Source organism: Pelmatolapia mariae, linkage group LG6, assembly GCF_036321145.2.
Source record: "Pelmatolapia mariae isolate MD_Pm_ZW linkage group LG6, Pm_UMD_F_2, whole genome shotgun sequence".
Classification (NCBI taxonomy): Eukaryota; Metazoa; Chordata; class Actinopteri; order Cichliformes; family Cichlidae; genus Pelmatolapia; species Pelmatolapia mariae.
In genome coordinates this window covers 28,552,405-28,566,536 of record NC_086232.1, presented here as the reverse complement: position 1 = coordinate 28,566,536, position 14,132 = coordinate 28,552,405, and the positions used below count along the sequence as shown (strand labels likewise).

At 38.9% G+C, this 14,132-nt stretch overlaps 1 protein-coding gene across 2 annotated transcripts; it reads right to left on the bottom strand.

Moving 5' to 3' along the window:
- Positions 1-8,813: 8,813 nt before the first annotated feature.
- On the bottom strand, positions 8,814-10,699 carry mchr1a (melanin-concentrating hormone receptor 1a). 2 transcript variants are annotated; one of them, XM_063475354.1, is made up of 2 exons: positions 10,633-10,699; positions 8,814-9,832 (listed from the first exon to the last, which is right to left on the bottom strand). In XM_063475354.1, the coding sequence occupies exons 1-2, from the start codon at positions 10,697-10,699 to the stop codon at positions 8,814-8,816; spliced, it is 1,086 nt and encodes a 361-aa protein (XP_063331424.1). The 2 variants fall into 2 exon arrangements, with proteins under 2 accessions (XP_063331424.1, XP_063331425.1); XM_063475355.1 differs by having other exon boundaries at positions 8,814-9,838; positions 10,645-10,699.
- Positions 10,700-14,132: the final 3,433 nt, after the last annotated feature.

Below are 14,132 nucleotides of genomic sequence, written 5' to 3'. Positions count from 1 at the left end.
AAAAAGAAACAGGCATATAGGAGTTTGGGGGGTTTCAGAATTACTTCTGTTTTTATATATTTATCCTATTGAAAACAGCTGCATGCAAAGAAAAAAGCTGAAGTAAACCGAACCATGCTGTGAGCCAGGCACCTGAACATGGCCTCATTAATGGATTGATTCTTAAGAAGCGAAGACTAAAAGATTAAGCCAATGACAAAGGCTCAGAGTGCAGCTAATGTGATGGAGGAGATGATGGTGCTGGGGATGTGGTTTTTCTGCCTGCTGTTTTTTTTTTCTTTCTTCTAAATCTCACTCTTATTCGTACATTGTTAAAGGCCTCGATGCCTGTTCAAAACAAAAAAGAAAAAAAAATGAAAGCAAGAGAGAGATGGCTATAAAAAGCGTAACATGAAGCAGCTTTTCTCCCATAGTATTACATCATAAAAGCCGTAGTAGTCTTTGATCAGTGTATATGTTAACTCCCAGCCAAAAGGAAAATAAAGCTTGTGTCTTGTTAATTTTCAAACATATTTTTCTACTACTTTTCAGTTTGTTGCAGAAAAAAATGAGATTATCTCATAACCTGAGTTGCAAAAATGTATTATTTATTGCTTAAATCGTATAAATTTCATAAATTATACCTTGTCCCTCAGGGTATATACTGTAAATGTACCCACTGGAAGTAGGTGCTAATATTTAATGCTGAACTATCCCCCCCCACCCCACCTCTGCCCAGTTAAAAGCATCCATTCTGTTCTCTGTATGTGAAAGACTGGAAAAAAATGAGTGTGTGGTAAGTTTTAGCATGAAATACAGAGTACAGAGATACAGCAGGAACTTTACCCCTTCATGCCAGAAATAAATGTTTTATTGACTATTTCAGTGAAACAGTCTGTTTAGCATTAAGCATCAATTGTGCACTGTTTTTTAGTCAGCAGAGCATGGACAGATATTGCGTGCATAACACTCCTCATGCAGACCCAACACACATGGGTCACTAGCTATGTCTATAACAATTACTTGAGCAGCACTTCATGCAATTGTGTAATTTCCTGGGATACTTAAATGTGTATAGCTGGTATAGTGTGTAAAACCATGACAACTGGAAACCTCAGGGACCTATTGGATGGATTGCTATTCATGATTTTTTTTTCTACAGATTTGAGTGATTCTCTGACCCAACTCTTCCTGCAAAATATTGTCAAGTGTTTAGTAAAACATTTTTGTACAAACACTCAATATTGCTGATTTCTGATCTTCTCATTTTCATCTACCAACATCATAAGGGAAATATTTGTAATAACTGACATGCCTCATGAATTTAATGGGGTTGTTTTTTCTAGTGGTGATAGCACAGGGTTTTTTTATGGACTTGCAAATGCCGCTCTACAGACTGGTGTTATGATTAATTTAACTGTAATTAACTGTAAATTGTATCAATATGGATTTTTCAATGAGAAAAGCAATGATTCTTGCATTTTGCTTTTTTGCACACAGCCACATCACTTAGGCTTGGATGTGTATGTATATCCTACTGTAGTTTCTAAAATATGCATCGTTTTCAACTAATGCCTGTTGATGCTTTAAAAAGTCAGCAATTTGACTGCATTAGTTCCTGAACTGCCTGTTTCCAGCTGACTTTAGTTTGTCTTGACTAGTGCAGTATAATAGTTCTACTTTTCTGGAGCACTGATGTATACCAAAACTAAAAAAAAAGCCATATTCCAGCGAAAACATTATGCACAGTTGATTTGAATTGCATCATTTATGTTAATTGCACTTATAAGTGAACAGAGAAACAACATTTTCGTTTGTTGATTTATTATTTTTTATTCTTTTGTTTCACGATTTGAAGAAGTCTGTATTTGGAGTTGTTCATTGGCTTTCACACATAAGATTAAACTTCTGGTTCCATTAACAAGAGAATATTCTGACAGAACTTATATCAGTCCAGTCATCACTGGCAATTTTAGAAGCTTTTTGCTGCAGTTCCAAAACGACGTCTTCAGATCTGACAAGAGATAAGTGACATCAAATAACTATTACTGTTTTAGCAATCAGGAAGCAGCAGGAGTTAATGTTCACTGTTACTACAGAGAAGTAGTCACTTAATATGTCAAACACTCCCTTTCAAAAGCCACATTTAAAAAAAAAACTATTGTGTGACGTCCTGGAAGGCATTATGAATTTTTGGGGGGCAACTCCATTATATCCCTGGATATTTGTAACTATACTGTTGTGTATCTGCTGCTATATTGTCAAGAACAAACATTTATCTGTGTCCACAAATCCTGATTCCACCATTTGAAAATGATGATTGTTATTGTGGTGGTGGTCTTAAGAGTGGAGAGAAATCTGTGTATCATCTATAGCACTAAGGATGGAAATAAAACTTATAGTTATAAGAGCATCAGAATCAGAGTTATGACAGTATGTAATGATATATTTTTAAAGATTTATTGTTGCCTTTAGCAGTGAAGAATAGACAGTACGGAGCCCCGCAAGGGACATGGGAGAAAAAAAATTAAGATGAACTTTTGCGAGCTCTCGCAAAATAGACTGCATCCTTCGCAGGTTGCATTTGAAGGCCGAGTCCTTCGTTACCCAACTTATCCCAGAATTCATAGCGCGGCCCAGCCAATTCGTTTCTACAATGGCGGCAGCTACTTATTTTTAATATTACTCTTTCTGGGTCACAAAATAAACTTTTAAGATATTTTCAGGCGTGAATGTAGCTGTGTAAATTTCAAATATCTGCTCGGTTTATCAAGACATCACATATTTGCAAAAGTGCTCCGACGTTTTCGGAGACGTCAAGGCCCACTACAGCCGGGGGGAACACCGCACTCCTGGCACATCGTGCCTCAACCTCCCGGTCGGCTTTGAGCTGGCAGCCTCTGAAGGATGCGCCCAAAACATTTGCAAGATCTCGCAAAAGTTTTGCAAGCGCTCGCAAAAGTTCATCTTAATTCTTCATGGCATAAATTCAACAAGTTGCTAGAAACATGCCATAGAGTTTATGGTCTGTATTTACATGATAGCACGGCTTCTGCAGATTTGTCAACTATATATCCAAATCTCCCATTCCAGAACATCCCAAGGTGCTCTATTAGATTGAGATCTAACCACTATGGAGCTCATTTGAGTACAGTGAACTCTTTGTCCTGCTCAAGAAACCAGTCCTAGGAGATTTGAACTTTGTGAGATGGTGTGTGCTGCTGGAAGCAGCCACCAGAAGAGAGGTGCACTGTGCACTAAAGACATGGACATGGTCACCAATAATGTTCAGGTAGGCTACGACATTCAAACGATGCGCATCTGAAACTAGAGTAAATATCCAGTGAGTTGCGACCATACCATATGAATGTTGCAGCAGAAATCCAGAACCATCAGGAAACATTTTTCTAATCTAAACGTACGATCCAAGTGAATGTGTCACGGTCCTGGGTGGGTGACCCAGTGTTTTAATTACTGTATTATTATCCATCCATTCACTGCCGTTTATCCTTTTCAGGGTCGCGGGGGGTGCTGGAGCCTATCCCAGCTGTCATAGGGCGAGAGGCGGGGTACACCCTGGACAGGTCGCCAGTCTGTCGCAGGGCTAACACACAGGGACAAACAACCATTCACACTCACATTCACTCGCACATTCATACCTAGTGGCAATTTGGATTTTTTCCAATTAACCTATCCCCACAAGCTGCATGTCTTTGGACGGTGGGAGGAAGCCGGAGTACCCGGAGGGAACCCACGCAAACACGGGGAGAACATGCAAACTCCACACAGAAAGACCCCGGCCTGATGGTGGAATTGAACTCAGGACCTTCTTGCTGTGCGGCAACAGTGCTAACCACCGTGCCACCATGCTGCCCTACTGTATTATTATTATTATTATTATTATTATTATTATTATTATTATTATTATTATTATTATTATTATTATTATTATTATTATTATTATTGTTGTTGTTGTTGTTGTTGTTGTTGTTCCCTGGTCCCCTGGTAAAAATAGTAACAGTAACAGACTAAACTCCAGATTTTAATATTAATTAGTCATTGTCAATTGTTGATTTGTGTTGATTTGTCCTGTTCTCATTGTATGATGAATTATGATGGCTGCTTGGTAGCCGTTTGCATACGATGCATACTCTCTCTCTCTCTTCATATTGAAATTCAGTATGGTTCCGACAACAGTTTTATATTAATGTACAATCCTTAATATGTTTTATGTGTATATGTGTGTGTGTGGGCAGAGGGAGTGTTTGCCCAGGGTGCCAAACAGGCTAGGACCGCCACTGATTGCGCCCAGCTGTGCCGCCCTCATGTGTCTCATTTCCTCATTTCCCTCAGTGTATTTTAGCCCTGTGTTTCTCTCTGTCAGTGTCAGTTTTTGTTATTAGTTCCCAGTTTCTAGTTTTGTTTTGTTTTTGCAAGTTTATTGTTGTGAATATTATGCAAGTGCAATAAAGCAGCCTCTTTAAGTTTATTCCTTCTTTGAGTGTTTTGCGTTTGGGTCCTACATCCTGCCTGCCACACAGCTGTATCATGACAGAATGATTCAGGGAAGCTCACTTATGTCTGATGACAGTGATACTAAAGTGAGTTGTTGAGGATATCCTGAACTCCTGAATCCTTCTCCTGAATAGCTCATCGCTGATTAGATATTTGCAATAGCAAACAGTTCGACAAAGTGATTAATGAATTTATAAATCTATACTCATGCATTGTCAGGGTTGGGGGAGGATGCTCATACTTTCTGACTTGATAGGAAGTCTGACTGGGAACTTCTGATTTCTAATGGAACAAACCATCTTTACTGAACTGTTTTTAAAATGCTGGTAAAAATCGACTTATGTCTTTAACCCAGTGGTGCCAGCCGTGGCACTCCTGCAAGGTTACAAAAATTGAGAGGTGTAGGACCGGTGCAGCTTTTGCCATGCCACTCATGAGGACAACAGTGGTGAATATAATGGGCCCTTAAAGCCTCTTAGATTTCATTCATTCCTAATGATCCAAGGTTGTAGAGCTCATTTGTAAACTTCAAATTAAAAGCCCAGAAATTAAAGTCACTATGAAGAAAAACAGCAAAAAAGAGGGCTTATAATCTCATCATTGCATTTCATTTGGTTATAAGTAGATAATCGCCAAGAAGCTGGCTTTACTTTCCAAATTTGAATCACTGTATCTTAGCTGCCACTGATGCTGAAATTAGTAAATGTTGCAGAGAAATTTGGTACATTTAGTACATTTTTTAATAGATTTTTACATCCCAAAAAATTCTGCAGGGATTTGTGTCTTGAATTAAACAAATTTTAATTGAAACAGCAACGTTTTCCCAGCCTTAAATTGTGTCTTTTTAGCTTACCTACCTCACTTACCTCACTTGCTATGATTTAAATTGGGTTCAGATATCAACATTATCTCACACACTGTACTCAACTCAGTACAACAACAAAGGTTGTCAATCATGCTGTTGTCATGCTAACGCTTTCTCATCCCAGTGCTACAAACATTACTGGTTGACGTATTGTTGGTAGCAACAGATTTTAAACACAAAAACATATCTATATAAAACATCTGTCATGGTTCTGGGTCAGTGACCCAGTGTTTTTGGTTTTGTACTTTTACTTTTGATAGTTTTATGTATTGTGACTGTGGTGTCTTGGTTTCCCTGGGTTTAGTTGTGTTCCCTCTGTTTGGTGTCTTCCCTGCTTGTGTATCCCCTTAGTGTAGTAGGTCTCTGTGTTTAGTCCGCATCTCTGAGTCTGTGTCATTACGTGTATGTGTTTCCTGTTTTATTGTGAAGGTCTGCGTCTTATGTGAGTGTTTTCAGTTTGCCTCCCTGGTCTCGTCACGTTAATCTGTGTCCCCCACCTGTGTGTAATCTCCCTGTGTTTCTTTGAGTGTATTTTAATCGTGTCTTCTGTCATAGTAGTTGCTGGTTCGTCTGTGTTGTTCCCCTCGGTCTTCCTGCGTTTCTCCCTCCGTCGTCCTGTGTGGTTTTTCCCTATGTTCTCTTCATCTCCCTGCATCTCGGTTTCTTATTTCAAGGTTTCAGGTTCGTTTTCCTTAGTTGTTCCCAGTTTAGGTTTTCTTAGTTTTAAGCTCACCCTCGCCATCTCTGTTTGTATTTACATTGCTAAATAAACTCACCTGCACCAGAGCTGCCGCATTTTGGGTCCTATCTACAACTCCACACGTCTACCACACCAGACGTGACAACATCACTGAAAAACATGCATATTATTCTATCTACCTGTAGAAGTGTTTTTGTAAATTTGTATGTTATCACATTTATTAATATGCCAATATTACTCTTCTTCGTAGTTGCACTGACTATGCTACAGTCAGTAATCATAGTGCCAGAGTATTATCAGACCAGCTGAGGTGCACTGACTGTGCTGCCTATGCTACGCTGTATTAATGAGGACATTATTACTGAACATGCAATGCAATAATGCTCCATTCTGAACAATATTCAGAGTTTTGCAGAACAACTCTGAATTCCACAGCTTTGTGGAAAATAAATGAGGCTTCAGTTCATGAAAACAGGAATCTGGGAGTGAAGCAGCGGGGAGATGCAGTAGACAATGGCCTTTCATTTGTAGTCTAATAACTATGTTCGCTTTTTGAGTGCAAAACAATTACACCTCGGGATGTGTGGATGCATTAGTGGTAATTAAGTCTTCAGACATGTCAAAATATTAATTTGTTCTGACAATATAATTAAGCTTGTGCCTTTTTGAAAATTAGTCTGGTACATGAAAGGCGGAGTTTAAGATAAATCATACATGTTCAAAAAAGATTTGTATTGAGCTCCAGCGTGTCCTCATGTCCACAGTCCAAGTCTCTTTATTCTTGGTTACTTGCTTGAGCAAACTAATGAGCAAACTCAGGTTATTAAAGCTTTTGATTCCAGCTCTTTTGTAGATTTTCTTTGATGTAAAATAAACTCAGGATCTGTCCTTGAGCTCCAGCAAAACATCTTAAGGAACCTGTATTAGAGCTGTGAATAACGGGAATTGTAGTACCTCACATGTTAGCAATCCAATATATCTATATATCTATACCACACACACACGCACGCACGCAAGCACGCACACACACACACACACACACACACACACACACACACACACAGGTAAATTAATCCAGTTTAATTTCATGCAAATTTTATTTATTTCTGTTGCAATAAACATATTGTATGCAAGTGTCAATGTTTACATCACAGGGTGGGTCACAATTTATTGTAGCCAGTAGTTTGACATGATGATGATTTGTTCTTGGTTCATATAGAATATGACAAGAACAACAGTTATACCAGAGTTTCTTAGCCTCAGTCTCTGGACCCTACAGGGAGCTATGTCAACTTACAACTTGTCACCTCTAATTGCTGTAATCCAGTCAGTTTCTGGAAACTGGGTCACAGTGTAGAAAAGGTTGAGAAACCCTGAGTTGGAATATTTTTACAGCATACACACAAAGATAGAATACAATAACAAAGACAGCTAAAATGCAATATAAGTTATTAAAAAATAAACAAAATGAACAACACCTAAAAATATTTGACATGCTAATTCATCCAAAATACCACCTCATTTAAATCAGGGGCTTTAAATTATTATTGAATCCTAACAAAACTTTACATTTCTTCGCATTGCCCTTCCTCAAGAGTAAACACTGTTAGCCTTTGATGTTTGGTAATATCATGTCCAAAGTCTCTTTGTATTTAATTCACTTCTCCACATATTTTCCTCTTCTTTGGCCTCATAATGATGATGATCATAGCTCTCAGTTGCATAACAATAAAATTCAAAGCTACATGCAACATTGTAAATCGCACCAGAACTTTATATCATCCCTGTGCATGAGTTTTTGACAAGGGTGGTCGATTTTTGTGATCACAGCATTAAATATTTCTGCATAAAGTGCTACAAAAAATAATACTTACTTTTAAATTGGTCAGTAGCTTAACATGACTTTGATTTTTGTTTTACTCCACGAGCATAAATATAAATAAATAGCACAAATACACATAATAACCAAAAGTACCATTAACAACTGGTGTAAAAGATAGACAAAGAGGAAAACATAGCAAGCATTATCATCTTGTTGCCCAGGTAAAGTGATCACTGCTGGGTTAAAACCTTATTTTTTTAGATGTTTTTTTTTCTTAATTCACTTGAGTTTTCATATGAATGAGAGACTCTAAGTTGTAGTGGTTAACACATGAAAGAACCCTGCTCAAGAGCAGCAGGAGACATAAATCCACTTTCAGGGCATCAAAAGCTGGTGGACTCCTACTGGTCCTGAGTCTAGATAAATGATGGGGCATTTTGGCATAAAATCTGTGCCAAATATATTCTGATCCATCTCCTGTGGTGACCCCTTGGGGGTGAAGTGAACAGCTAAAGTGCATTTTGTATATGAAGAAGAAAAATAACAAAATAAGAAAGCTAATAGTTTCCTTGGCTGTGGATGTGCAAGCTCATGTTAATTAAATATGTGTTTCAATGAGTTCACATATTCACAGTAAATATCCCTTTCTGACTACACTGGTTTCTATTTTTGAATAAATGAATCAACTGTGTTTATGCTCATTAATAAGGAGCAACACACTTGTAAGAGCTTAAAAAAACAACAACAACAACAACAGTGTGACAACAGAATTGTGCTTGGCAAATGCATATGTAATTAATCAAGGATCATTTAGGACTGATATGAAATATTGCTCCTCACAGATGCTCTGAAAATTTGTTCTTCGTCTGCTGTCCCATGACCAGTTGCTTAGATACAAAATAATGAAATAATAGACATTTTTATCCATGGAGTCATTCTGGAGCCACGTTGGATGGTATCATCTCCCTGCAGGCTGGCTCCTGCTGAGCCCCTTCAGGTACCATCCTCACACTGACACTGCCACCATCGGTGGTGCTCGGGTTCACCACGCGGAACTTCCGATGAGCTGGCCGTACAGCTCTAAGAAACTGCCTCTTAAAGGTCTCACTAAGCATAATATAGAGAAATGGGTTAATGCAGCTGTTAGCATAGCCCATGCTAATTGCAATATTATAGGCATAGGAGAACGCTATGCTCGGCTTCTGCACCCCCAGGTGGACCAGTTGGAGGATATAGAAAGGAGCCCAGCAGATAAAGAAAGCGAGGCAGATGGCCACTGCCATCCGGGTCACCTTCCTGGTGCGCACTCTCAAACTCCGTGGAGGCAGAGGCGCCACACTTGTGGACATGTGTTGGAGGATCTTGAAGAATACCAGACAGATAATGGCTAAGGGTATCGCAAAGGCCAAGAAAAACTGGTAAAGTGTAAACCAGTATGTATCTGTAACTGGATCAGGCAGAAGCAGAGCACAGGCCACTAGCCCATCTGGGAGAGGCATCAGGCCGGCATACATCCACACAGGGATAATGGTGAGTAAGGACAAAACCCACACCAGCCCAATGACCAGCACAGCCACACAAGGCGTGCGGACATAGTTGAAGCGAATGGGATGCACAGTAGCTAAATAGCGGTCAAAGGTCATTGCAGTGAGGATATAAGTACTGACAATCTGGCTGTTGGAATCGAGCGCAGTGATGACCGTACACATCGCGGCTCCAAAGTGCCAGGTACCGTTGCCCAGCAACTGGTGAATGAGAAATGGCATCCCGAGGAGAAACAGAAGATCAACAATTGACAGATTTAAGATAAAGATATCTGGAACTGTTTGCTTGGCTCGACACTTGGTCTTCTTCATAATGGTGTACATAACAATACAGTTCCCAATGATGCCCAGAAAGCAGATAATGCCAAAGATGACAGGTAGGATGGCACCACAGTGAAGAGCACCATCTTCAGCTGGAGACCAAAAAAGGGGGGAACAGCAGTTAATGTGGAAATATTACAAATTAGCTTTATATCTTAAAAATACACAAAAATACAATTTAGAACTGTACGGATACAGCATGAAATACTGTATATCTAAGTACCATATAATAAAAGTAAGAATATTAATAAATTTAAATTAATGTCCAGGCAGATCTATTTGCTTTACATGTGTATATATCTGCCCATGATGTCTGCATGCCTGTTTTTTTTTTTGTTTGTTTGTTTGTTTGGTTGGTTGGTTGGTTGGTTGGTTGGGGGGGGGGGGGGGGGGGGCTTTACTACTGCAGCAAAAGCTGAAGACAGAGAGGAATACAACAAAATACAACAGCTTCAATATTATTCTAAAGATATCATTAGAGGTCTAAAAGATCTGTTCTTGTGTTTCAAACTTACAAAATCCTGATTTGAGAACATATTTATGTCAGTATATTTATGTTTGGGGGTTTTGTTGTAGTTTTTTGCACGATGTGAGGGAGTATTGCCTTAATTTAGTTAGGCTTGCACTCATGTTTTTATTTATTCGAGTTTCCATTTTAAACGTATTATTTGGAAAATAATTGTGCGATCTAATGTGAATTTGCGGAATAGGTTTTCAGACCTCAAAAACACAAGATAATATGAGATAACAGTGGATAAAAGAAAATTACAAGAAAGGAAAACTGAAACATTATTTTATGTTTATTTTGTTTTGTTTTACATTAATGTTAGACGATTTACACCTCAAACAAAGTCCCCAACAACGTAGATCTATTGGGCTGTAATACTGTTCAACCTACCTGTTGTTGAATTTCTGCCATCGATTGAAAAATTTGTATTGTTAAAGAAATCCATGGGGTAAAATCAAAAGTACATCCAAGTTAAGATGTGGCGCTGTTATGACAGGGTGTGCTTTCCAAGTAAAAACATCTGGAGCAGATTGCAGCCGAAGCCTAAATAACCTTTTTTTCTGTAAAAGAAATCAGATTGTTAAATCCGTTCCAGCACAACCGTCGTGTTTCTCTCTGTGCGCGGATCAGCGCGCTCTGCGCCCTCAGTGGTAATAATGCAGCTCCTCTGGGAGTTACTGACACTGAAGAGTCCGTGAGAGCATCTTCACGACGCAGTGTGGAGTTGTGACTGAGCTGCAGGTGTCAGATTAAATAACATTGCTGTGTGTGCGTGTGCGCGTATGTGTATGTGTGTGTATAAATGCGTAAAGTGTTTCCTTATTAATGCGTGTTTCTCTGAATCTGTTTTAGAGTTGAAATTTTCTGTTACCTTCAATACTTTAGGGTTTCTTGAAAAGCAGAGAAAGAACAGCGACTTATGACTCCAAGTTAAAACACGTAGCTTTGAAGCGTTTCAGAGCAGTTACAAACAGATCGCTTCCTACACTCAAAGTCTGCCACTAGATGGCTTTGTTGCCTGTCATTTGGCCTATTCGCGCCTCTCGGGCATTAAAATTGGATGTGAGCGGTTGACGGTTTGTGTGTTATGAAAAACACATTTAAGCCATCTACACACACAGTTCAGTTACTAGTTTTGCAACTCAAAGCAACTGATAAAGAAGCATGCGTGCATTGCCTGTTGTAAGGTGTTCTTCTTTCAGCTTATGTCCTCTGTCCTCCATGAATCTTCTCTGCGGTCTTTTCTGCTTTTTCTCCTGCCTAGCAGCTACATATTCAGCATCCTTTTGCCCAGTTTATCTACTATCTCTCCTCTGCACATGTTCAGATCATCTCAGCCTTGCCTCTCCAACTTTGCCTCCAAAATGCTCTTGTCATGCTCTTGTTACTCACAATGAAAATCTTGCAGTGTGTGTTTGACAGAGAGAGAGAGCAAGAAAGAGTTGGTACAGTATAACAATATCCACAGTATAATCCTATATAGTTTGGCATTTTGTAAACCAAACTTTAGTAGAAGATGGTTATGGCCCATGATATTTGTGTGCTACAGGAAGAACATGGAATAACAGTAAAATGTTGCATCACACATTAATAAAGGATCAACAGCACCCTTCAAAATGCTTTAGATGACAAAAAATATTTAACTATACATTAACACGGCACTTTATTCTGTATATATACTTTAAACAATACCACTTATTTACAGCCAATTTACAATCACAAGTGAACTCACCCAAAACAGGAAATGAAGACTTTTTACTCAAGAACTACAGTTTAGACTCTTGGTAGGAGATGCCTGGGAAACACAAAGTTACACAACAGGTGTAGTTTGTGTTGTCCTCTTTGATTTGCCGACTAGAGTGTCTTATTCAACACTGGCCATTAAATATATTGTTGCATGTGCTGTAAACTAGTACACCATCAATGTGCCACAGTTTAAGGTTCAAGTTTAAGGACTGAAATGTTGGTTGATTAGCTATTGTTTCTTGAGTAGGGACAATTAATTTCCCCCAGGACACACCTACAACATTATGAAGGTTGTGATAACTATTTATTTTCTACTGTGCTGTGATTGTAAATCCAGGGCTTCCTGGTTTCAGCCAGTGGGCTCTATGCTTCAAGTTCTGCTACATCTGTTTCCACCCTGTAGAAACAAGAATGGGTGGATTATTTAATTAAAATTATTTGTCAGCTTAATTTTACAATCAATAAAATGCTTTGTGATGATGGACACCGTGACTGTTTGGTTGAATGAAGAACAATGGTAACCTGGTAGCAGATCTTAACAACACAAGAAAGTGAAGTTGAAATAGTGTTAATTGTTAACATTTAATTGTTTAAAACAAAACACAGTTATAATATTAGGAGAAGTGAAAGCAAATGTAGTTTTTCTGTTAATGTTTTGTTTTTGATTTTCCAGTCAGAATTTTGAATTCTTCCTATGAGAAATCTGCCTTTACTGTTTTTCATTAATTTCTTAAATGATTCTGACAGAAAGGGCATGTTGTTGTCCTTACTTCAGGAAACCTAATTTTTTGCTTCAGCTGTTTTTGGTTTTTGTCCAAGCCAGTAATTTTCCATCAGCATCTTATCGTTTCCTTCTACTGCTTGATCAGTTGATCAATTAGACTGTTTTAATCTTGAGCCCATAATAAACTAATCATGTTGCTCTAATCTTTGTAGTCAGTTTAAAAACCCTTTGAGCAGTACTCTGGATACACTCAGTGGAAGGAATCCAGGTGCTGGAAAGTGCCTTTTTTCCCTTCAATATTTGTTGCACTAATCAGGCACAACATTAGGACCACCTGTCAAATATTGTGTTGGTCCCACTATTGCTGTGAAATCAACGGTGACGCATCAAGGCATGGACTCGACTATGCAGCGATATCTGCCACCAAAGTGTTAGCAACAGATCCTTTAAGTCCTGTATGTTGTGAGGTGCGGTCTCCATGGATCAGACCAGGCTGACTAACGCATCCCACAGATGCTCGATTGGACTGAGATCTGTGACATTTGGAGTCGACACCTCAAAGCCGTTGTCATGTTCTTCGGACCATTACAGAAGCATTTCTGCTTTGTAGCAGGGCGCATCATCCTGCTGCAAGAGGCCACAGCCATCAATCACCTAAGCAACAATGTTTAGGTAGGTGGTGCGTTTCAAGGTGACATTCACCTAGCCATCCACATGATGTTAAAACAATGTGGTACTCATGTGTCTATTATTATCACTTTTTGTTGGACACCCTAACTGATCTGCAGATATGCAGCTCCATACACAATAAACTGTGATGCACTGTATACTCTGACACCTGTTGCTGGTTCAACAGTGTTCCTTCCTTGGATCACTTTTCATAGATTATAGACATTTTGGAGATGCTCTGATCCAGTCATCTAGCTTTCACAGTTTGGCCTCTGTCAAACTCACTCAGATCCTTACAAATTCCCATTTTTCCTTCTTCTAACACATCGACTTTAAGGACAGAATGTTCATTTGACTTTGAAACCCCTCTAAATTATAAGGGTTGAATCCTTACAGAAACAAAACAAACTGAATTTTGGGAAATGTGAGAGTGTGTTATGTGTAGTGTATAAGAGGCAGTGCTTACAACAGGAGTAATACTTTTTCTCAGGTTTTATGTACAACACTGAGTTTCCTGGACCCTAATAAGGGGGCAACTTTAAGAGGTGGTAAGCAATCCATTTACCTGTGTGTTTTGTATGAGCAAGTAATCAGTGACCTGGTGCCCTGCTCATGCTGTCTGTTTGTCACATTTGGACCAATCTGGGTCCAAATCACTGTAGTCCAATGATCTCAAACATGGCTGCAATTCAGAGATATAATTCAGAAAAGGAAATGAGAGAAAATAGAATAGAAAAGA

Excerpts from the sequence above, each read along its gene's own strand:
- mchr1a (XM_063475354.1), bottom strand. The coding sequence starts at position 10,699 with ATGGATTTCTTTAACAATACAAATTTTTCAATCGATGGCAGAAATTCA. Across the intron at positions 9,833-10,632 it reads AACAACAGGTAGGTTGAACA|ATGGTGCTCTTCACTGTGGT; the intron begins GTATTACAGCCC and ends CTCCAGCTGAAG.